This window comes from Sorex fumeus, unplaced genomic scaffold (genome assembly GCF_029834395.1).
Source record: "Sorex fumeus unplaced genomic scaffold, SorFum_2.1 ptg000148l, whole genome shotgun sequence".
In the NCBI taxonomy this organism is placed as follows: Eukaryota; Metazoa; Chordata; class Mammalia; order Eulipotyphla; family Soricidae; genus Sorex; species Sorex fumeus.
In genome coordinates this window covers 510,338-532,851 of record NW_026606205.1, presented here as the reverse complement: position 1 = coordinate 532,851, position 22,514 = coordinate 510,338, and the positions used below count along the sequence as shown (strand labels likewise).

The 22,514-nt window shown below is 54.8% G+C and overlaps 2 protein-coding genes across 2 annotated transcripts in view; both read left to right on the top strand.

The window, feature by feature from the left end:
* The window catches only part of ZNF384 (zinc finger protein 384), a 168,242-nt gene that overhangs the window by 67,318 nt on the left and 78,410 nt on the right, over positions 1-22,514 (top strand). The gene's annotated exons all lie outside the window — the stretch shown is intronic.
* Positions 6,995-12,554, top strand: MLF2 (myeloid leukemia factor 2). The gene is made up of 9 exons (XM_056106833.1): positions 6,995-7,155; positions 7,569-7,646; positions 7,917-8,043; positions 8,277-8,306; positions 9,391-9,447; positions 9,771-9,899; positions 10,820-10,985; positions 11,929-12,135; positions 12,434-12,554. The coding sequence occupies exons 2-8, from the start codon at positions 7,597-7,599 to the stop codon at positions 12,108-12,110; spliced, it is 741 nt and encodes a 246-aa protein (XP_055962808.1). The 5' UTR covers positions 6,995-7,155; positions 7,569-7,596; the 3' UTR covers positions 12,111-12,135; positions 12,434-12,554.

Genomic DNA, 22,514 nt, shown 5'->3' with positions numbered 1-22,514 from the left:
GGGGTTATTCCTGGCTCATGCACTCAGGAATTACTCCTGGCGGTGCTCGGGGGACCATATGGGATGCTGGGAATCGAACCCAGGTTGGCTGCATGCAAGGCAAACACCCTACCTGCTGTGCTATCATATTCATGTAACTTAACCCTGGTACTCTCTGGACCTGAATTTTGTTTTTTCTTATAGCTGAGTCCTATTCTCTTATGTATACAGACCACAGATGGGTTGTTGCTGTTGTTGTTATTGTTATTTTTGGGGGGGGCACCCAACTGTGCTCAGGGCTTATTCCTAGTTCTGTGCCAAGGGAATCACTCTTGGGGAACAGACCATATAGAGTGGAACCCAGGTCAGATTTTGAACCCAGGGTAGGGACTGAACCTGGGTCAGACACCTGTAAGGCAAGAGCCCTGCCCACTGTACAATCTCTCCAGCCCCTGTGACCAGGTCTCGCTCTACTGCTCTTTCTTCACTCACAATCTTCAAAGTCCATTTTGTCCCCTGAGCACAGTTTGCTACCTCAGGGCCTTTGCAACTTGTCATTTCCTTTGCCTTCAATGAAAGCTCTTGCCCCAGTTCTGATAGACCTCATTTCCTTTCTCTCTTTTTTAGTGTGGGGGGGGGGAGGGGGGGAGAGGACTACATCCTGCATTGCTCAGGGCTTACTCTTGGCTCAGCACTCAGGGATCTCTCTCTCTCTCTCTCTCTCTCTCTCTCTCTCTCTCTCTCTCAATTAGTGAATCACCATCAGGTGCAGTTACAGACTTACAAACTTTCGTTTCTGCATTTCAGTCATACAATGATCGAGTGCCCATCCCTCCACCAGTGCCCATTTTCCATCACCAATGATCCCAGTATCACGCCCATCAACCCCCCAACCCCCCCTCCCCACCCTACCCCGCCTCTGTGGCAGGGCATTTTTTAGTCATCTGTTCCCTTTTGTTCTCTCTTTCCTTTTGGGAGTTGTAGTTTGTGATAGAGGCACTGAGTGGCCATTGTGTTTGATCTGTAGCCTACATTCGTCTTGCATCTCCCAACCTGAGCGGGTCCTCCAAACATCCTTTACTTGGTGTTCCCTTCTCTATCTGAGCTGCCTTTTCCCCCAGCATTTGAGGCCGGCTTCCAAGGCTTGGAGTAAACCTCCTGGTCCTTATCTCTACTATTCTTGGGTGTTAGTCTCCCATTCTCATACTTTATATTCCACAGATGAGTGCACTCTTTCTATGTTTGTCCCTCTCTTTCTGACTCATTTCACTTAACATACTTTCCATGTTGATCTACTTATATGCAAATTTCATGACTTCATCTTTTCTAACAGCTGCATAGTATTCCATTGTGTAAATATACCAGAGTTTCTTTATTTAGTCATCTGTTCTTGGGCACTCGTGTTTTTTCCCCAGATTTTGTCTATTGTAAACAGTGCAGCAATGAACATACAAGCGCAGATGTCATTTCTACTATATATTTTTTGGCTCTCTGGGATATATTCCCAGGAGCGGTATTGCTGGGTCAAATGGTAGCTCCATATCCTTCGCTGACCCTCCTGATCTTTTTCAACCTGAAATCTATGTTGTCAGACACTAGTAGGGCCACCCCAGCTTTTTTGAGGGAGTTGTTTGCTGGCAGGATTGTTTTCCATACTTTGACTTTGAGTCTGTGTTTGCTTTGACTGTTCAGATGTGTTTCTTGTTGGCAGCAGAATGTTGGGTTCAGTTTCTGAATCCATTTTGCCACTCTGTGTCCCAGGGATCACTCTTGAGGGCTCGGGGACCAGGGACTGAACCCTGCTCAGCTGCATGCCAGGCAAATGCCCTACCCACTGCACTCTCTTCAGCCTTAAATTTCTTTTTCTCTTCAGACTATTTTACGACAGCACATGGTCCTCTAGGCACTGCCCAAAGCTACTCTCAAATACTAAGCTGAAAGGATTCCCTGAGCACTGCCAAGTTTAGCTCCCGAATCAAAATAATTTTTTGGTTGTTGCCATGGCTCCAGAGCACAGAAACCAATCTCTTAATTATCTGACTCTCAGCAGAAATACTTCCAGGGTTAATAAGTAAAATAGCAGAAATCCAAAACCGCGCGGCCGCAATAGCGGCCGCACGACATCATTTAAATCTTAAACCCAGCCGTAGAAAGCAAATCATTTCACAATGCTTTTTCAGCATGTCTGATTTGGGGGTGTAAACTCTAAATAATAATGGTGCATCTTTTATCGAAACAATGAATCTGGTCAAAGTAGATAGAGTGTTAACTAGAATTCATCTGCCTTGCAGGCATTGGGAGGGTTGGGAGGGTGGGGGTTTATTGGGGTTCTTTGTCGTGAAAAATAAGTTTTGGTAAAGGGAAATGTGTTTGATATTTTCATGACCAAGACCTAAACCTGAAAGCTTTGTAAACTTTTCCCACAGTGATTCAATAAATAAATAAATTTTAAAAAATAATAATAATTTTTTGGTTGTTAATTTTGTTTTGGGGTCACTTCATAGTGCTCAGGGTTTACTCCTGGTTCTGAAACGCAGGGATCATTCCTGGCAGGGCTCAGGGGAGCATATGAAATGCCAGGGATCGAACCCAGGTTGGTGACATGCAAGGCAAGCACTCCACCCACTATATTATGGCTTCAGTTCAATATTATTTTTTTCCTGCTCCAGTTTCTTTTCACTTCATTCTAATATGATATCTGATTACTATGCAGTTCAATTTGTTCCTAGGGCTCTCTCTCTCTCTCTCTCTCTTCACACACACACACACACACACACAACCCATACCCCACACACACACGCGCGCGCACACACACACACACACACACACACACTCACACACACACACACACACACACACACATACACACAGTCCCACCCACTCGCTTGGCTCAGGTAGGACACCCAGCCTGTAACTCCTACACCATTGCTCCATCCTCACTCTGTTCCAATACCCACACTCCCAGGATGCCTCCAGATGTGTGACCTCACATTTAAAGGAACCTTTTTGGGGGAACCAGAGAGATAACATAGTAGGTAGGGCCACTGCCTTACACATGACCGAACCAGATTCAATCCCCAGCACACATATGGTACCCTGAGCATGCCAGATATGTCCCCACAAAAAAAAAATAAAAGAGCTCCCCCCTTTTTTTTCCAGTTCAGCTTTGCTCATGCAAGAACTCCCTGATGGGGGCTGGAGCGATAGTACAACGGGTGGGTGTTTGCCTTGCACATGGCCAACCCGGGTTCAATTCCCAGCATCCCATATGGTCCTTGAGCAAGGAGTAATTCCTGAGTGCAGAGCCAGGAGTAACCCCTGCGCATCGCCGCCGGGTGTGACCCAAAAAGCCAAAAAAGGGGAAAAAATACAAAAGAACTCCCAGACGTTCTCGCCATCTGAGAGAGCAGTGACTGCAGGAACCCATCCACTTCTCTTCCTTCCCAACAGCATTCCCCGTCTCCGGCATGAAGCCTTAGGCCTGGCAGGACTCACTTTCCCTGCTACACCCAGTGAGGTCTTCCTTTAATCAGCAGCATTCAACGGACATTCAATTTCATCAGCATTCTAATGGACAGAGGTGAAAAGAAGGGACAGAGGGAAGGAAGGAGGAAAAGGGAATGGATGGAAGGTCAAAAGGGTGAGTGGAGAGAAGGGGAGAAAGAGAGAGAGGGCGGATAAGAGGTAGGTTGAAGGGAGGGAAGGGAAGGCTACTGAAAAGGGAGATGTGTGGGGGGACAGAGAGGTCTCTTGTATAGTGAGATCTCTTCAATTTCTTTTCTTTTTTTTTTTTTTGAGTCACACCCGCGGTGCTCAGAGGTCACTACTCCTGGCTCTGCACTCAGGAATCACTTCTGGCGGTGTTCAGGGGACCATATGGGATGCTGGGGATAGAACCCGGGTCGACCACGTGCAAGGCTGCGCCCTGCCCTCTGTGCCATCACTCCAGCCCCAGTATTTTCAATTTCTCTAGTGGAAGCTTTGCCTCTGGGCACGCTTAATTAGCTCACGTATCTTCTTCCACTTGTTTTACAGTACAGTGTCTTCCCTGCTGTAATGTTGCTGTCTCCCCCCTCACCATCCTGTCCTCCCGTTGTTCATCGATTTGCTCGAGCGGGGCCCAGTAACGTCTCCATTTTGAGACTTGTTGTTACTGGGTTTGGCTTATGAATACGTCACGGGGAGCTTGCCAGGCTCTGCCGCACGGGCGAGATACTCTCAGTAGCTTGCCAGGTTCTCCGAGAGGGGCGGAGGAATCGAACCCGGTTCGGCCGGGCCGGCTGCGTAAAAGGCAAATGCCCTACCGCTGTGCTATCACTCCAGCCAGGTGACTCCCCCCAACACACACCAATATATTTTTTGGGGGGTGGGGGGCTTTCTTTGTGTCACACCCGAAGATGCTCGGGGGTTACTTCTGGCTCTGCACTCAAGAACAACTCCTGTCAGTGATTGGGGGACTATATGGGATACCAGGGATTGAACCTGGGTTGGCCACATGCAAGGCAAACACTCTCCCTGCTGTACGATCGCTCTGGCCCCATAACCCCAATATCTTTAGGGTTTAAGGTATTGCCTTGCATGGTCAACCTAGATTTAATCCCCAGCACCCACATGACCCCCTGAGCACTGCCACTTGGGTGTGCCCTCAAAGCCCCCCAAATTATTTCTTTATAACTTGAGATAAAGTTCTGGTTTGAAGTTTTGGGGGTCCTTTTTTTCCTTCGGTTTTGGGCACACCAGGCTGTGCTCAGGGTTTACTCCCGGGTTCTGAGCTCAGGGATCATTCCTGATGATCTGGGACTCCAGCCCTGAAATTGTTTCATACAAGTTGCAGTTTGTAAGAGTTTGGTTACTGTTATACTTTGTAAATACTCCCTGGAGAGTTAAATACATTGTTGGGACAGAGACAGAAGTCAGCCTAGGGCTCTTGCTTGCACACAGCTGATCTGGGTCCAATTCCCAGCACCACAAATGATCCCCGATCCCTGTCAGGAGTGATCCCTGAACACAGAGCCTGGAGTGAGCCCTGAGCACTGCTGGGTGTGGCCTCCCTCACCCTTCAAAATCACAGGGGTTAAAATAATTGCTGTTGGGATTTTGTACAAATATACATGACTGTGTTGGGGCCACACCAGAAGGTTGCTGCTCCTGACTTGGTATTCAGGGATTTCTCCAGGGGACCATCAGGTGCTGAGGAATATAACCTGGGTCTTCCACATGGAAAGCATGCATCCAGCCCTCTGACTCATCTCCCCAGACCAATTATCAGATTAAGTGACAGAGGGAAGAGAAAGGGCTGGAGGCACCTTGAAAGGTCCCTCAAGGTTCCCAGACAGCTACTGGAGGCTTAGTTTGATCTCAGCTGCAACTCGCTTGAAGGCTGGATATTGATCCAGCCCCAGGGAAGGACAAACCTGGAGAGTGGGGAAAACACTAGGGTCCATCTCTTGGGGGGGGGCGGTAAGACCCTCTCTGGAATAACATTTTAAAGTGTCTCATGACACATCAAGTAGCATTTGTTTGGGACAAGTGAGCAAAGAGAAGTTGGCGTGGTGGGTGATACTGGAAGATACAGTTGAAAAGATTGCACTGTCTTTCCCAGAAATAGCAACGAAAAACAAATTTTCTTTTATTATTCTGTCTTTTGTCTGCCAGCCTCAGAATGATCTGTCTGTTCCCCTCATCTCCCTTATTGTCCCCCCCCACCCTTTAATAATGATCAAACCAGTGAAATCTGAGACGCGGGGCTCCCAGTACCCTGAGTCACCAGGGTCCCCCCCCTCCTGTTCCCTAGAGAAGTGTCTTTTGGTGGGTCTGTTCCACTCCTGTGACTAGCGGCCAGATTAAAGAACCAGGGGAGTTCGAGTCTGCGGGAACCTGGTTTAAAGTCCAGGCCAGAGAGTTCAGCTCCCCGCCAGGGGGAGGGCCTTTCCCTCCAGTAGAGCCAGATTTTATGCAAGACATTTAGTGTGTCAAAGTTAGCAGGCTTTGGAGTTAGGTCTCCCGGGTCTGTGTTCAGCATTGCCCCAGGGTGATCCTGGTTGGTCTCTCCACCCCTTTCCTCTCCCAAACGTCAGACCCTTGACCTACCTTCCCGGCTAGGGCTCAAGAAAGAGAAGCGGTTAGGGCGTTTGCCTTGCTCCCCCATCAACCTGGGTTCGATTCCCAGCATCCCATATGGTCCCCGGAGCACTGCCAGGAGTAATTCCTGACTGCATGAGCCAGGAGTAACCCCTGCGCATTGCCAGGCGTGACCCAAAAAGCAAAAAAGAGAAGCGAAGGCGGGCAGGGCGCTTGCCTTGCACGCAGCTGAGCCCGGGTGGGTCCCTGGCATCGCATCGGGTGCCCTCAGCCTGCCAAATGTGATTCCTGAGTGTAGAGCTAGGAGGACCCCCCAGCACACAAACAAACAAACAAAAAGCCCAATCTAGGAGTAGACGCCCTGGAGGACACAGGAGCTAAAGAACGAGGCCCCGACGCGTCTGCGCCAAACGCGTCGCTTTCAGAACCCGGGTGCCCGGGCTCCGGCGGCAGCGCGGGGGGAAACCGACGGGGCCGGGCGCCCGGCCAACGTCAGACGCTGGAGGCCGGCCGCCGCGCGCCCCCTGGCGGCCAGTGCACCCACCCCCACCCCCGCCGGCGCTCGGCCGCCTCCGTGCGGCTGCCCGAGGCCCGAAGCCGCCCCGTCGTGACGTCACGGCAGGCCCCGCCCGCGCCCCTCCCCCCCGCCGCTCCCTCCGCGAGGTGGGGGGGACCGCCCCGCCTCCGCGCCTCCTCTCTGCGCCCCGGGGATCGACCGCTCGTCCCTCGGCACTCACATCCTTCCCGGGGGCCCGTCCAGCGCCCCTAACGAGGTGTCCCCGGAGGACCCCCGGGCGCCGGCCTCAATTTCCACCCCGACCCGCCACCCCCCTCTCCTCCCACCCCCCCCGCGCAATGGGCGGGGCGAGCCTGGCCCCGCCCGGGAGGCGGGCATCCTGACGTCACTTCCGCCCGGGTCAGGCCGCGGTGCGGGCTCGACGGGCCGCTGGGGGGGGTGGGGGGCACGGAGGTGGCAGCAGTGGGAGGAGGCGCGGCGCGAGGCTCCGGAGCTCACGTCCCGGCCGGTCCCCCGTCCTGCAGCGCTCCGAGAGGCCAGAGCGGCCGGATGGGCCGCTGAGGCCGCGGCGGGGAGCGGTGAGCGGGGCCCGGGCTGGCGGGCAGGCCGGCGTTCTTGGGGTTCGCCTCCGGAACTGTGTCGGCGGGGGAGGGGAGTGCGCCGCGCCGGGCCGGGCAGGGGGCCGGGGATCGGGGATCGGGGATGGGCTCCGGGATGGGGGTTGGGGGGACGCAGGAAACGGGGCAGCCGGGAGCGCGTCTCCCTCCTCCGGCCGGCCCCCCACGCGGGGCCGCTCGGCGCCGGGGACCGGGGACCCGGGCCCCGTCCTCGGAGTTTGCGGGAGCAGGCGCGGTCACTTGCAGGCTGTGCCAAGGGCCCGTGCGCCGGGAGCCCTCCTGCCCAGGATGTGCAGGATGCAGAAGCCTTGGCGGGACCCCCCCTACTTCCTCCTCCCCCCCCCCCAAAGAACTGACCCGCTACATTTTAACAGCGTGGAGCCCCCTGGAGCTGGGATCAGGATGTTCCGCTTCATGAGGGACGTGGAGCCCGAGGATCCCATGTTCCTGATGTGAGTACGCCCTCCCCACCCCCCTTGTGCGCTCCGGAGCGCTCGGCCCACCCCGGCGCACGCCGACATCCGGGTGCCCATCGCGGGCGCCGTTGGCCGCTGGCCGCTGTCCCCAGGCTCGCCCGCCCGCCCGCCCGGGCTGGACTGGACTGGGGGAAAAGTGGCCGGTGCCCTCCCGGGGCTGCGCTCCTGGAGGTGGGAGGTTGGCCGGGGATGGGGTGGCGGGGGTGTCGACCCCTGCTGGACCCATCGCATCTGCTCGCCCCGCAGGGACCCCTTTGCCATTCACCGACAGCACATGAGTCGGATGTTGTCGGCCGGTTTCGGCTATAGCCCCTTCCTCAGCGTCACGGATGGCAGCATGCCCGGGGCCCGGCCTCCCAGCCGCCGCATGCAGGTAATGACACTGCCACCTCTGCGCCCCCGGGAGAGGAAGGCGGGTGGGTGGCTGCGCCCTGGGCTCTGCTTAACCTCAGCCTCTTACTTGCAGCAAGTGGAGTCATGCCTTAGGACAGAGGTGGGGGGTTGGGTTAGAAGTGCCTTGGGGATCCCCTCTTGAGAGCCGAGGGCGGACCCAGGAAGGAGCCACCGCCGATTCAGGGCTGCCCTTTTCTGTTCTGGTTCTTCCAGGCTGTCACCCCCTTCGGCATGCTGGGAATGGTGAGTCCCCGTCTCTGTCGGTCCCTTCCCCTGTGACAGACAGACTCAGGAGCCTGGTGTGTGTGTGTGTGTTTGTGTGTGTGGTTGCCCTTCGTGTCTCTCTGGAATGGCCCCGGGGTGATCTGAGGCTTCTTTTTTTTATAATTGCGTGCATAAAGCCGTGGGCTTGTATGTACTGAACCCGATGAGTCAAAGATGCGAACTTCTTGACGCCGTTTTTCTGGAACCCATAGCCATTAGGGCGATGTAATTGGCCAAGCGTGTTCCTGCTTCCCAGGGAGGGGAAGAGGGTGGGGCCGCGCCTGGGGAACTCCTCCCAGGCTCTTGACTTGGGGGGGGACCAAGTGGTACCCACAGTTGGATCTGGGCTTTCCCACACGTGGCGCCTGCATCCTGGTCTTCGCTACCGTTTCTTCTGTCCTGGTTTGTTTGGGGGTGGGGGCGGGGGCACAGCTTACTTGTGGCTCTGCATTCAGGGGTCACGCCTGGCCGGGCTGGGGAACCATATGGCATTTGGGGGTCGAACCCGGGTCAGCTGCGTGCAAGGCAAGCTCCTTCCCTGCTGGGCTATTGCTCTGGCCCCCCTCATTTTTTTTTTCTTTTTTGGATCACACCCGGTTCCTCCTGGCTCTGCACTCAGGAATTACTCCTGGTGGTGCTCAGGGGACCCTATGGGATGCTGGGAACCGAACCCAGGTCGGCCACGTGCAAGGCAAACGCCCTCCCTGCTGTGCTATTGCTCCAGCCCCCCTAATTTGTTCTCCTGTGGAAGGAGATGTAGTTGAAGGGCCAAGATGATTTGGGGAAGGTGTCCCCACCCCACCCACCCATCCCCCAGGTTTCTCCCCCACTCCTTCGTGCCGGGCTGGGTGGGTTAGCTTTGCCTTGCTCCCCAAGACTGAAGCAACCCTCAGGGGGTCCAGGGAACTGGAGCGAGCAGCTTTGTAGGGACTGAGGGGAGGCGCAGTTGCCAGATGGGAAGACAGGCGAGAAGGGGAGCTGGGGCCCAAGTCCGCTGGGCCCCCCCCAAAGGTGCCCTGTCTCTCTGAGCCCCGCCTGACTCCACACTCTCTCTTGCCTCCAGTCCGGCGGCGGCTTCATGGACATGTTCGGGATGATGACCGACATGATCGGCAACATGGTGAGGCCCCAGCCTGGCCCGTGCTCATGGGGGTGGGGGGTGGGGCTGTGCCCCCTGCCGTTCCCCCAAGGAATCGATCCTGGTGGCCCCGGGTGCTGGATCGGCATGCAGGCCCGTGGCCCGGCGTGTCCTTGTTTGTGGTTGAACTCGCGGAACTGTGTGGGGTCGTGATGCATCTCGATGTGTTCTCGCTTCTCACGTTGTGCTGGGAAAGACACGGGCGAGAACAGGCAACGGGGGTTGGGGTGGGGGTGGGGGTCAGCCTTCTCCAGGGCCCCACCCCACCCCACCCCGCTGACCCTGCCACCCTCTCACCTCCCCAGGAGCAGTTGACGGCTGGCGGCAACTGCCAGACCTTCTCCTCGTCCACTGTCATCTCCTACTCCAACACGGGGGACGGAGCCCCCAAGGTCTACCAGGAGACGTCGGAGATGCGCTCTGCACCAGGCGGGGTGAGCTGGGGAGACCCCCCCAGGGGGTGGTCTCAGTTTTAATGAAAGAAAGGGGGTTGGAGCGAAAGTATGGTAGGAAGGGTGGTTGCCTTGCACGCAGCCGACCCGGGTTTCATCCCCTAGCATCCCATAGGGTCATTGTAAAACTTAGGTGTTTATTGGGGCTGGAGCTATAGCACAGCGGGTAGGGCATTTGCCTTGCATGTGGCCGACCCGGGTTCGATTCCCAGCATCCCATATGGTCCCCCGAGCAATGCCAGGAGTAATTCCTGAGTGAAGGACCAGAAGTAACCCCTGTGCATCGCCGGCCGGGTGTGATGCAAAAAAAAAAAAAAAAAATTTAGATGTTTATTGAAACTGTCTACGATGTGGGTCCCCAGCAATAATAGAATTAATTAAAATATGTGTATATTTTTAGAATTAGTTTGTTCATCCCATTCCTGAGTGTAGAGCCAGGAGTAAACCCAAAAGTAAAGCCAAAAAGGAAAAAGGAGGGAGGGATGGCGGGCACCCACGCGGGGCTGGAGCGATAATCCAGCAGGTAAAGCGCTTGCTTTGCACGCAGCTGGCTTGTGTTTGATCCCCAACATCCCATATGGTCCCCCGACCCCGCTTAGAGTGATTCCTGGTCGCTGCTGGCTGTCACCCCAGAGAAAAGCAATGTAGCCACAGAAGTTGCTGTGTCCATTATTTCAGCCTGGGACCCACTCGCGGGGGTCCTTGGGGGACCCTGCAGTGCCGCAGTCCCGGGAACCAGGACCGGCCCAGGCCTCTTCTGGTTGGCTCCGGGCCCGGCCTCGCTGCCCTGTGCGCGGCGGGTGGCGGGCAGTGGGCAGTGGGTCGTGGGTCTGGCCTGCTCGAGTAGCCAGGGCAGCGGGGAGCCCCGCGGACTGACCGTCCATCCTTCTGCCGCGGGCCAGATCCGGGAGACTCGGAGAACTGTCCGCGACTCGGACAGCGGCCTGGAGCAGATGTCCATCGGCCACCACATCCGAGACCGGGCTCACATCCTGCAGCGCTCCCGGAACCACCGCACGGGCGACCAGGAGGAGCGGCAGGACTACATCAACCTGGACGAGAGTGAGTGTCCCTGGCCCTGCTTGGACAGACCGGCAGGGGAGCCCCGATTTTCTCCCTTTTTTTTTTTCCTGGTTTGGGGACCACACTTTGGGTACTCCGAGCTTACTCCTGGCTCCGTGCTGGGGGGTCGCTCCTGGGGGGACTCGGGACCATGTGGGGTGCGGGGGGTGGAACCTGGCTTGGCAGTGTGCGAGGCCAGCGCCCTGCAGCTGTACTGTCTCTCCTCCCCCCCCCTTGTTTTTGCATGGTGTGTGGGGGGGTCACACCCAGTGGAACTCAGGCCTCTGGGGGACCCTCTGAGGTGCTGGGGATTGAACCTGGGTCGGCTGCATGCCAGGGAAGCGCCTTAACCCCTGTCCCACTTTCCAGCCCCCGAGCCTCGTTTTCTGCCCTGCTGGGTTCCTTGCCCCCTTCCCCCCCCTCCCCACCGCCACCCTGCACCCCTTTTCTCTCTGGCCTTGTGTTTTCTTTCTCACGGAAGTCCTTCCTCGTCAGGTGCGCGGGCCTGAGCTCCTAAGAAGCCAGCCCCACGCGCCTGGTTTTTACTCGTGGTGAAAGACAAAGGGGGTCAAGGGCAACAGGGGCCAAGAGGCATCGAAGGAGGCCCTCCTACAGCTCCCCAGGGAGGGGGCAGCCAACTTGCCTGTTAATTAATTAATTAATTTTTTTTGCTTTTTGGGTCACACCTGGCGATGCACAGGGGTTACTCCTGGCTCTGCGCTCAGGAGTTACTCCTGGCGGTGCTCAGGGGACCCTGTGGGATGCTGGGAATCGAACCCGGGTTGGCCGCATGCAAGGCAAACGCCCTCCCCGCTGTGCTATCGCTCCAGCCCCTGACTTCTGCTTTGGTCTCTCCTCCTCCTCCTCCTCCTCCTCCTCCTCCTCCTCCTCCTCCTCCTCCTCCTCCTCCTCATCCTCATCCTCATCCTCCTCCTCTTGGTAGGTGAAGCCGCAGCCTTCGATGATGAGTGGCGGAGGGAGACGTCCCGATTCCGGCAGCAGCGCCCCCTGGAATTTCGCCGGCACGAGGCCCCTGGGGGTGGGGGCCGGAGGGCCGAGGGGCCGCCCCGCCTGGCCATACAGGGACCTGAGGACTCCCCCTCCCGACAGTCCCGGCGCTACGACTGGTGAGGGCCCGGCGCCCTTGGCCTCTCCTGTGAGTCACTGCTGGGGTCGGACAGAAAGAGTGGGGGGCGGGGGGGTGCATGCCTGGAGCGCTGGGGCCGAAGCCCCCCATAGCACAGACTGCCCACGCATCATCTGTGTTAGCTGGACCAGGCAGAGGGACACTGTGGTCACCCCGGAGTCGGGGAATGCCACCCTGACTCCTGGTGTTGGCTTGGGGGCCACACCTCACGGTGCTGGGGGCCGCTCCCAGCCAGCCCCGGACCCTCCGCGGGCCTGGCCCTGATACTTTGTCCTTCCTCCGACTGCGCTCTCTTCCCTCCCTGCAGGTACAGGCTTGAGAGGCCGAGAAAACATCCCTTGAAATCACTTTGTCCCCTCCCACTCCCGGTCCCGGTTTAATATTAAATTAACAGGCAAGCCGCCCCCCCCCCCCCCCGTTGCCCCCTGCCCCCCTTCCCAAGAGGATCCCACCTCTCCTGTATCCACTAACTTGATTTTTCATTTTGCTGCTTTTTGCCCTTTGACCTGTCTCACCTTCCCCAGGCAAACAACCCCCTACCCTGCCTTGGCAGGGATCTGGGCCAGCTCAGGCTGGCTGTCAGGGCTGCCCCTCCCCCCTCCCACTCCACCTCCCCACCCCCGGCCGCCCTGGGTCGCTGCCCGCCCCGTCCTCAGCTCCCACGTCCAGGACTGTGTGTGGAAGGAGAGGACGGATTTCCCCAGCCCCCGCGGCCCATCACAGAAGCCTGCCCCCGCCACCCCCTCCACCGCCTTGACTTTTTCGTTTTGTGCAACTTGTAACTAGGTGTTTATGGAATAAAGGAGAATGGAGAGAAAAAAAAAAGATATATATATCCTGGAGGATGTTTCCGACTTGACTTCTTGTTCTTCGCCTTCTTTAGCTTCTGTCTCTGCCTCCTCCTGAGTCCTCTCAGCTGCCCCTCGGCGTTTCCTTTTGCAGGGAGGATGGTGTTAAAAGGCCTTGGGGTTGGGGTCAGAGTGATAAGTACAGCCGGGAGGGCTTTATCTCGCATGCAGCCAGCCCGGGTTCAATCCTGGCCCGGGTTCAATCCCCTGCATCCCATAGGGTCCCCCAAGCACTGCCAGGAGTAATTCCTGAGCGCAGAGCCAGGAGTAATGCCTGAGCATCACCCAGTGTGACCCAAAAGGCCTGGGGTCACACCTGGTCACACCTGGAGGTGCTCAGGGCCTGTTTCTGACTCTGCTTGGGACCATACACCAAACATCGTGCTGGGGATTCGAACCAGGACTGGCCACATGCATGGCAGATACCAGCTGTGCTCAGGGCTTGCTCCTGGGTCTGCACTTAGGGATCACCTCTGGTGGGGCTCAGGTGGCCTTACAGGGTGCCGGGGATCGAATCCAGGCCGGCTGCATGTGAGGCAAGCTCTCTGCCTGCTGCCGTATTAGCCCTGTGCCGGTCGCTGGCTTGCTTTTTCATCTTTTGGCGGTTCTTTGTGTTTTCTCTCTCTGGGCCACACTTGGACGCTGCTCAGTGGTTACTCCTGGCTCCGCAGTAGGAGTTAGTACTGACAGTCCATACGGGATGCCAGGGATCGAACCCAGGTCAGCCACATGGAAGGCAAGTACAGTCTCTCCTGCCCCTCTTTGGCGTTAAAGCCCCTGAGCACCTCCAGGTATGACCCCAAGGCCTTTTGGGTCACACCCAACGATGCTCAGGGATTACTCCTGGCAGTGCCTGGGGGACCCTATGGGATGCCGGGGATCGAACCTGGGCCGGCTGCATGCAAGATAAACACCCTCCTTGCTGTGCTATCAATCTGGCCCCAACCCCAAGGCCTTTATATTTTTTTTTACTTTTATTTTTTTGCTTTTTGGGTCACACCCAGCGATGCACAGGGGTTACTCCTGGTTCATGCACTCGGGGGTTACTCCTGGCCGTGCTCAGGGGAGCATATGGGATGCTGGGAATCAAACCTGGGTCGGGCCACTTGCAAGGCAAATGCCCTACCTGCTGTGCTATCACTCCAGCCCCAACCCCAAGGTCTTTAACACCATCCTACCCAGGGGACTGGTCGAGGCCTGACAGGTGAGAAGCAGCTGGACTTGCGTGGGCAGGGGCCAGGAAGGGCAGGCAGGAGCAGCTGCCTTGCTGGCACTGTCCCTGGCCTCTTGCTGGCACTTTGGCAGTGAATGTAGGGCATCGCTCAGCGTCAGGTCTTGGCCATCCCTGGTCCCTGGGGCATGGTTCTTCCCTGGACTGTGGTCAGGCCACTTTTGGCGGAGCCAGAGCAGGAAAAAGTCCAAAGGCCTCCCGGTGGTGGTTTTGGGGGCAGGAACTCTGCTCCTCACCGTTCTTCAAAGACCCCAACCCTCGGGGCTGGGAATCTGAGCCCAAGCAAGGAGAGCAAGCTGGAACCTGAGCTGTGCTAAAGGGCCGGAGGCAGGTGCTCCGGTTTCTCCTGATGTCGCCCGGCCAAAATGGGTCACACTGGCCCTCTGGGGAACTTAGCTCATGGTGCTGCAGCCTCAGAATCTAGAGATTCCTCTTCACGAAAACCTGTTCAGGCCAGAGGGATAGTACAGCGGGTAAGGCACTTGCCTTACATGTAGCCGACCTGGGTTCGATCCCCGGCATCCCCTAGGGTCCCCTGAGTACCGCCATGAGTGGTTCCTGAGTGCAGAGCCAGGAGGAACCTCTGAGCATCTCCAGATGTGGTCCCTAAACAAACATTCCAGAGAGTAGTATGGTGGGTAAGGCACTTGTCTTAGCTGACCTGGGTTCGATCCCCAGCATCCCCTAGGGTGCCCTGAGTACCGCCATGAGTGGTTCTTGAGTGTAGAGCCAGGAGGAACTTCTGAGCATCTCTAGATGTGGTCCCCAAACAAACATTAAAAACCTCTGCTGGGCTGTAGCCATAGTTACAGTGGGTGGGGCACTTGCCTTGTACACGGCCTACCAGGGTGGGCCGACCTGGGTTCAATCCCAGGTACTGCCTATGATCCCCAAGACCTTCAGGAGTGATCCCTGAGCACATCGCCAGTTTAAAGTCCTGAGTACCACTGGGCCCAAGACCTTCCAGGAGTGATCCCTGAGCATAGAGCCAGTTTAAAGTCCTGAGTACCACTAGGTGTGACCCAAAACAAGAAATATTTTTCAGGGGCTGGAGCAATAGCACAGCAGGTAGGGCGTTTGCCTTGCACGCAGCTGACCTAGGTTCGATTCCCAGAATCCCATATGGTCCCCCGAGCACCGCCAGGGTAATTCCTGTGCATCACCGGGTGCGACCCAAAAAGCAAAAAAAAAAAAAACAAAACACAACTTTTTATTGGGTTAACGAGACAATCTTCTCTCCTCAACAATGGCGGGGTGGTGGGGAGGATTGACCATTGGTCCCTGAAGAAAAAGGAAGCTTCACCCCCCCACCCCCGACACCACCCATGACTAAGCAGAGGCTCGACTTCAGCTAGAGGTTGAATGAACAGAGATGAAGTTGAGTTTACCCAGGTACTCCATCCTCCTAGTCCAGGGCCGGGCCCAAAGCTAGAAACAAGGACTGGTAAAGTGGCATAACTGGGATTCTTTTCCCTTTTTATTTAAACACTGTGGTTTACAAAGTTGTTCGTGATGATTTGTTACAAACGTTCAATATTCCAACATCAACCCAACCACCACTGTCCCCTTCCACCACTGTCTCCGTTTTCCTAATCATTCCTCAAAACCAACCTGGGAGCAAGCCCTCGATAATTTACTTTACTTGCTTGTTACCACTAGAAGTCTAACGGGATAAGAATATTTCTGGGGCGGGGGGGGGGGGGGGCGCTGGAGCGATAGCACAGCAAGTAGGGTGTTTGCCTTGCATGTGGCTGACCTGGGTTCGATTCCCAGCATCCCATACGGTCCCCTGAGCACCGCCAGGAGTAATTTCTGAGTGCAGAGACAGAAGCAATCCCTGTGCATTGGCGGATGTGACCCCAAAAGAAAAAAATCTGTAGAGGAAAATTTGTGAAAAGAGTTGTATCTCACCTTGGGAACTTGGAGTCCTTGCTTGAGGGTTTACTGTTTAAAGTTAAACCTTCTGTGTTTATTTTATTTTGTTTGCTTTTTGGGTCACACCCAGCAATGCTCAGAGGTTACTCCTGGCTCTGCACTCAGGAATGACTCTTGGCGGTGCTGGGGGGACCACATGGGATGCTGGGGATGGAACCCAGGTCTGCCGTGTACACGGCTAACGCCCTACCCACTGTCCTATCGCTCCGGCCCCATGTTAATGTTTCTGTTAGTCAACATTGGTTGGCTTTTGCATTACGCTCCTATAGGGATGCTAGTTTGTAGAGTTTGAGATGTCCCTCGAGAAAGTTAAGTCCAGAATATTCAACTGGACTGGTCAGTCCAGCCAGGGGTGGTGGCTTTGGTGTGTTGGAGATCTCAGCCCCGCATGGGTATCCGAGAAGGTTTTGCTAGTTGATCTCTTTCAAGATTTATTTATGAGTCTCTGGAACAAAGGTCAGTAGATGGGCTTCCATGGGTGTGGCTGCCGGGGCATCCGGAAGTATGGGGGAAGTGGGTGGGGTTCCCCATCACCATGACTCAGATTACAGGGCAGCCCAATGGGGTAAAGATTCTAGGAATCCCAGAGAACAGAGATAAAGGTGATTAGCCGCTGCTGGGTAGCTGGACCGGATGATGGCAGGGTGTCTGTATCTGTATCTGGTATCCAGGGGACATCTAGACACACACTGACTGGGAGTTGTGGCAGCTTCTGTGGCTCCCAGGAGCTGGCGAGTGATATAGTGGGTGAGGACAGAATCCAGAGATGGAGTATAGCAGGTAAGGCACTTGCCTTGCATGCCACCAACCCGGGGTTCGATTCTTGGCACCGAATTTTTTTTTTCCTGCTTTTTGGGTCACACCCGGCGATGCTCAGGGGTTCCTCCTGGCTCATGCACTCAGGAATGACTCCTGGCGGTGCTCGGGGGACCCTAGGGGATGCTGGGAATCGAACCCGGGTCGGCCATGTGCAAGGCAGATGCCCAACTCGTTGTGCTATCACTCTAGCCCCAGCCAGTGCATTTTAATAAGAGTTGCAGGAGGAGCCTGGAACTCAGTCCCAGTTTAGCTCGGCAAGCACCCTTCCAGCCCTGGGCCCGAGCAAGTCCTTCCTGTCGCTGGAGCTCAGCCTTCTCCTTGCCTTGCAGCTGCAGAGCTCAGGCTGAGGGCCGGCCCAACCGCCCCGATGGCTTTTTCCGTCCCAGGCCCACACTCCTGGGTGAAGCTCCCAGCGGGGGTGGCAGCGGGGCGAAGGTTGCCCTGATTGGGATCTAGGGGAGCTGATGTAGTATCTGACTCTCCTCCGTGAGCACTAGCTTTTCCGCCCTGCTCCCTTCCCCCAGCTCTCACCCGGCCCCGTGTCACTGTCATCCCGTTGTTGATCTATTACTCCAGTGGCTGCCAGTAATGTCTCCATTCGTCCCAGCCCTGAGATTTTTTTTTTTTTTTTTTTTTTGCTTTTTGGGTCACACCCAGCGATGCTCAGAGGTTACTCCTGGCTCTGCACTCAGGAATTACTCCTGGCGGTGCTTGGGGGTCCATATGGGATGCCGGGGATCGAACCCAGGTTGGCTGCATGCAAGGCAAACGCCCTACCTGCTATGCTATTGCTCCAGCCCAGCCCTGAGATTTTAGCAGCCTCTCCTTACTCGTCTTTTCCAACGCTGCCATATTGGAGGCTCTTTCAGGGTCAGGGGAATGAGACCTGTGATTGTTACTGTTTTTGGCATATCGAATATGCCATGGGGAGCTTGCCAGGCTCTGCCATGCGGGAAAGGAAGTATGGAAAGGAAGTCTTGGAAATGGTGCCAGTGGGAGAGGGAACAGGGGTCCCCTGGTGGCTTACCGGGAGGGGATAGGTGGCTGTCCTGGAAAGGGGGGTCTCTGGCTTCTCTCAACCTGCCTCAGTCCCTTCGGGGACTTAGGGTTGATGAGAGCCGGCTCCGAGCACCTGCACGGTGCAGACCTGTGTCTCACCCATGAGGTGGTGATCAAAACACATCTGGGCTGGAGCAACAGTGCTCCGGGGAGGGTGTTTGCTTTGCACGCAGCTCACCTGGGTTCGATCCCTGGCATCCCATAGGGTCCCCTGAGCACCACCAGGAGTTATTCCTGAGGGCAGAGCCAGGAGTAACACCTGAGCATTTTCGGGTGTGCCCCTGCCTGCCATCCCCCCGCCCCGCCCCCACTGAAAAAAAAAGGAACACACCTGAGGGCCCAGATAGTACAGTGGGTAGGACACTTGCCTGGCATGTGGCCAACCAGGAATGTTCGATCCCCAGCATCCCACTTGGTCTTCTGAGCCTATCAGGAGTCGTCTCGGAGCACTTCTGGGTATGACCCCAAGTCCAAAGACAAAACACAGGGCTTGAACTATAGTACAGGAGGTAAGGCACTTGCCATGCATGCAGCCAACCCAGATTCAGTCCCCGGCTCCCTGTATGGTCCCCCCCCAGCTACCAGGAGTGATGGAGGAAGCCCTGAGCCCTGCTGGGTGTGGCTGATAAACAAAAAAGCACACACAGAGAAAACTGCACATGAGTCCCACACTTTCTGCTGGGAGACAGAGTATCTGGAAACAATCCCTGCCTGATTTCGTGGACAGTCATCGAACCCAGGCTGGGACGAGAAATTGCTCTTTGCAGGAAGAATCAGTCTTAAACCCTCCCCAGGCTTTCCAGATCCGTTGCCTTCCCTCAGAGAAAAGGTTTCTAGAGGGCTGGAGTGATAGCACAGCAGGTAGAGCGTTTTCCTTGCACGCGGCCGACCGGGGTTCGATTCCCAGCATCCCCTATGGTCCCCTCAGCACTGCCAGGAGTAATTTCTGAGTGCAGAGCCAGGAGTAACCCCTGTGGCATTGCTGGGTGTGACCCAAAAAGCAAAAAAAAAAAAAAAAATTTCCAGGAGGAGACAGCGAAGTAAGTCTATTTGGGACATAGGAGGAGGAAAGAGGATATGAAATATGTATTTAAGAAAGAACACCATGGGCTTTGCTAGAATGGAGTAAGTCGAAGTATGCATCCCAGGTAGACTTGTAGAAAATCCCCAAGATGAAGCATGAGGGCAATTTTTCTAGGATGGAAAAATACACCCCAAAGTAAGAAAGAATACAACTTGGGCAGAGATGTCCCAAATGCTAGTGCCTGTGTAGTTTTCTCCAGCTGTCCCCCAAAGCTTGTTGCTGTTGGGGGGTGTTTGAAGCTGTTAATGGTCTTTTTTTTTTTTAGAGGGATCACACCCAGTGATGCTCAGGCTTACTCTTTGTTCTCTGCAAAGAAAGTACTCCTGAGGGTACTTGGAGGACCATAAGGGATGCTAGGAGTGGAATTTGGGGTCAGCCACATGCATCTCAAAGATTCTTTCCAAAGATGCCTTCTTGAGCTGGAGTGATAGCACAGCGGGTAGGGCGTTTGCCTTGCACGCGGCCTGACCCTGCTTGATTCCCAAATCCCATATGGTCCCCTGAGCACCGCCAGGAGTAATTCCTGAGTGCATGAACCAGGAGTAATCCCTGTGCATCGCTGGGTGTGACCCAAAAAGCAAAAAACAAACAAACAAACAAAAAAAGATGACTTCATGCCTTTGGGCTGATTTCAGGTCTCAGTGTTTCTCCCAATACACATTACCATCAGCGGAAGGCAGGTGGACATTTCTTTCTGGGCCATCCTTCATCTCCACTGGCCTCCCTTTATTTATTTATTTATTTTTGCTTTTTGCTTTTTGGGTCACGCCCATTGATGCACGGGGGTTACTCCTGGCTCATGCACTCAGGAGTTACTCCTGGCGGTGTTCAGGGGACCATATGGGATGCTGGGAATCGAACCCGGGTCGGCCGCATTCAAGGCAAATGCCCTACCCACTGTGCTAACGCTCCAGCCCCACTGGCCTCCCTTTAACCCTCAGACCAATAGATGTCCAGAAGACATGACTGTCAGACTCAGATGATTTTCCACCCAGAAAATTAGAGGGTGGAAGAGGTTAGGAGAATTAGAGAGGAGTGAGATTATGAAATTAGCTGGGTGTGAGTAAGACCTAGTGCCATCACTGAGCTATGACTCCGGGAGGTGGTCCTGCTCTCCTCCGCCCTCCCTCTGGCAGGAGTGATGGAGTGATAATACAGCGGGGCCCTAGTCTTGCACATGGCTGACCCAGGTTTGATCTCAGGCACCCCTCGAAGCAAGCCAGAGTCAGGAGTCAGCCCCGAACATGGCTGGGCGTGGCCCCCAAATAAAAACAAATAAAAAAAGATTCCTTCTCCTTCCCTTTGGTATCAGGGATCAAACCCAGAGCCTCATACATGCAAGACAAGAGCTCTATCTTGGAGTCACATCCCCAGGTAGGCAAGGTTTTTTTTTTTTTTCCTTCTTGTTGTCTTTTTCCTTTTTTTTTTTTTTTTTTTTTTTTTTGCTTTTTGGGTCACACCCGGCGATGCACAGGGGTTACTCCTGGCTCATGCACTCAGGAATTACTTCTGGCGGTGCTCAGGGGACCATATGGGATGCTGGGAATCAAACCCGGGTCAGCCCGCGTGCAAGGCAAACGTCCTACCCTACCTGCTGTGCTATCACTCCAGCCCTTTCTTTTTCCTTTTTTCTTTTTCTTTCTTTTTTGTTTGGAGGGGTGGAGTAAAATATTTTTATCACGGAGGATCCTAATTCTAAGGAGAATGTGGGTTGAAAGAGAGAGAGAGAAAGAAAGAGAGAGAGAGAGAGAGAGAGAGAGAGAGAGAGAGAGAGAGAGAGAGAGAGAAAAGCACATAACAATATTGCAAATCACAGTGCCTAAAAGGATGGAGCCTGTGGCCAGAGTGATGGTCTAGCCCCTGGGAGGGCGTTTGCCTTGCACGCACGAGGCCAATCCAGTTTGTTCCCCGGCATCCCATATGGTCCCCTGAGGGGCTGGAGAGATAGCACAGCGGGTAGGGCATTTGCCTTGCAAGTGGCTAATCCGGTTGGATTCTTAACATCCCATACGGTCCCCTGAGCACCTCTAGGAGTAATTCCTGAGTGCAGAGCCAGGAGTAACCCCTGAGCATCGCCGGGTGTGACCCAAAAGGCAAAAAAAAAAAAAAAAAAAAAAAAAAATTAAATTAAAAAAAAAAGAAAAAATAAACCATTTTAAAAAAGAATTATTTTTCCAGGCCACAGTGTCAGTCCAGCGGGTAGGACATTTGCCTTGCACAGGAAAAACTCGGATTCGACCTCCTGCACCCCATGTGGTCCCCCAAGTAAAGGGATCCCTTAGTGCAGAGCAAGGAGTAAGCCCCTAGCAGTACCAGCGGGCCCAGTAACGTCTCCATGGTGAGACTTATATGTTATTTTAGGTACCGCAGATAAGTGGGGTTATTGGTATTTGACCTTCTTCTGACTTCCCTTAACATGTTAGCCCTCTAGTTCCATCCAAATTGTATGGTTTCATCATCTTTTTTGGGGGGAGGGGAGTCACACTCGGCGATGCACAGGGTTACTCCTGGCTCATGCACTCAGGAATTACTCCTGGCAGTACTCGGGGGACCATATGGTATGCTGGGAATCGAACCCGGGTTGGCTGCGTGCAAGGCAAACACTCTACCCGCTGTGCTATCACTCCAGCCCCTGGTTTCATCATTTCTTGTGGTTGCATAGTATTCTACCACTTTTTATGGGGAGAGGGGCATGCCTGGCCATGCTCAGGGCTAACTCCTGGCTCTGTACTCAAGTATATCTTCTGGTAGGCTCAGGGTATCATAGGGGTACTGGGGATTGAACCCAGGTTGGCTGAATGTGGAGCAAATTCCCTACCCTCATAGTATTCCATTGTATATACATAGACCAGAGCTTCACTATCTACTCATCTGGCATTAGAAACCTGGGTTCATTCCATATCCAATTTACTCTACTGAGTACTGCAATGAATAGTGCTGTGCATATGTCCTTCGGAATGAATGTCTTTTTTTTTTTTTTTTTGCTTTTTTGGGTCACACCCGGCAATGTACAGGGGTTCCTCCTGGCTCTGCACTCAGGAATTACTCCTGGCAGTGCTCAGGGGACCATATGGGATGCTGGGATTTGAACCTGGGTTGGCCGTGTGCAAGGCAAATGCCCTGCCCGCTGTGCTATTGCTCCAGCCCCTGGAATGAATGTCTTTGTGTCTTGGGGGTTGACACTCAGAATTGCTGGGTCATATGAAAACTCTGTTCTTACCTTTTTGAGAGACCTCCATAGCGTTTTCCATTTCCACAGGCGCTGCACCCAGGCAGCGTTCCCACTCACAATGCCTGAGAGAGCCTTTGTGACCACATCCCTGCCAACACAGGTTGTTTTCAATTTTTTAACATGTGATATGCTCACTGTCGTGAGATGATATGGCATTGTTGTTTGATTTGGATTTCTCTG

Coding starts and splice junctions, on each gene's coding strand:
- MLF2 (XM_056106833.1), top strand. CDS start 7,597: ATGTTCCGCTTCATGAGGGACGTGGAGCCCGAGGATCCCATGTTCCTG. Junction 8,307..9,390: donor CCTTCGGCATGCTGGGAATG/GTGAGTCCCCGT, acceptor TCTTGCCTCCAG/TCCGGCGGCGGCTTCATGGA. Junction 9,448..9,770: donor CCGACATGATCGGCAACATG/GTGAGGCCCCAG, acceptor TCACCTCCCCAG/GAGCAGTTGACGGCTGGCGG.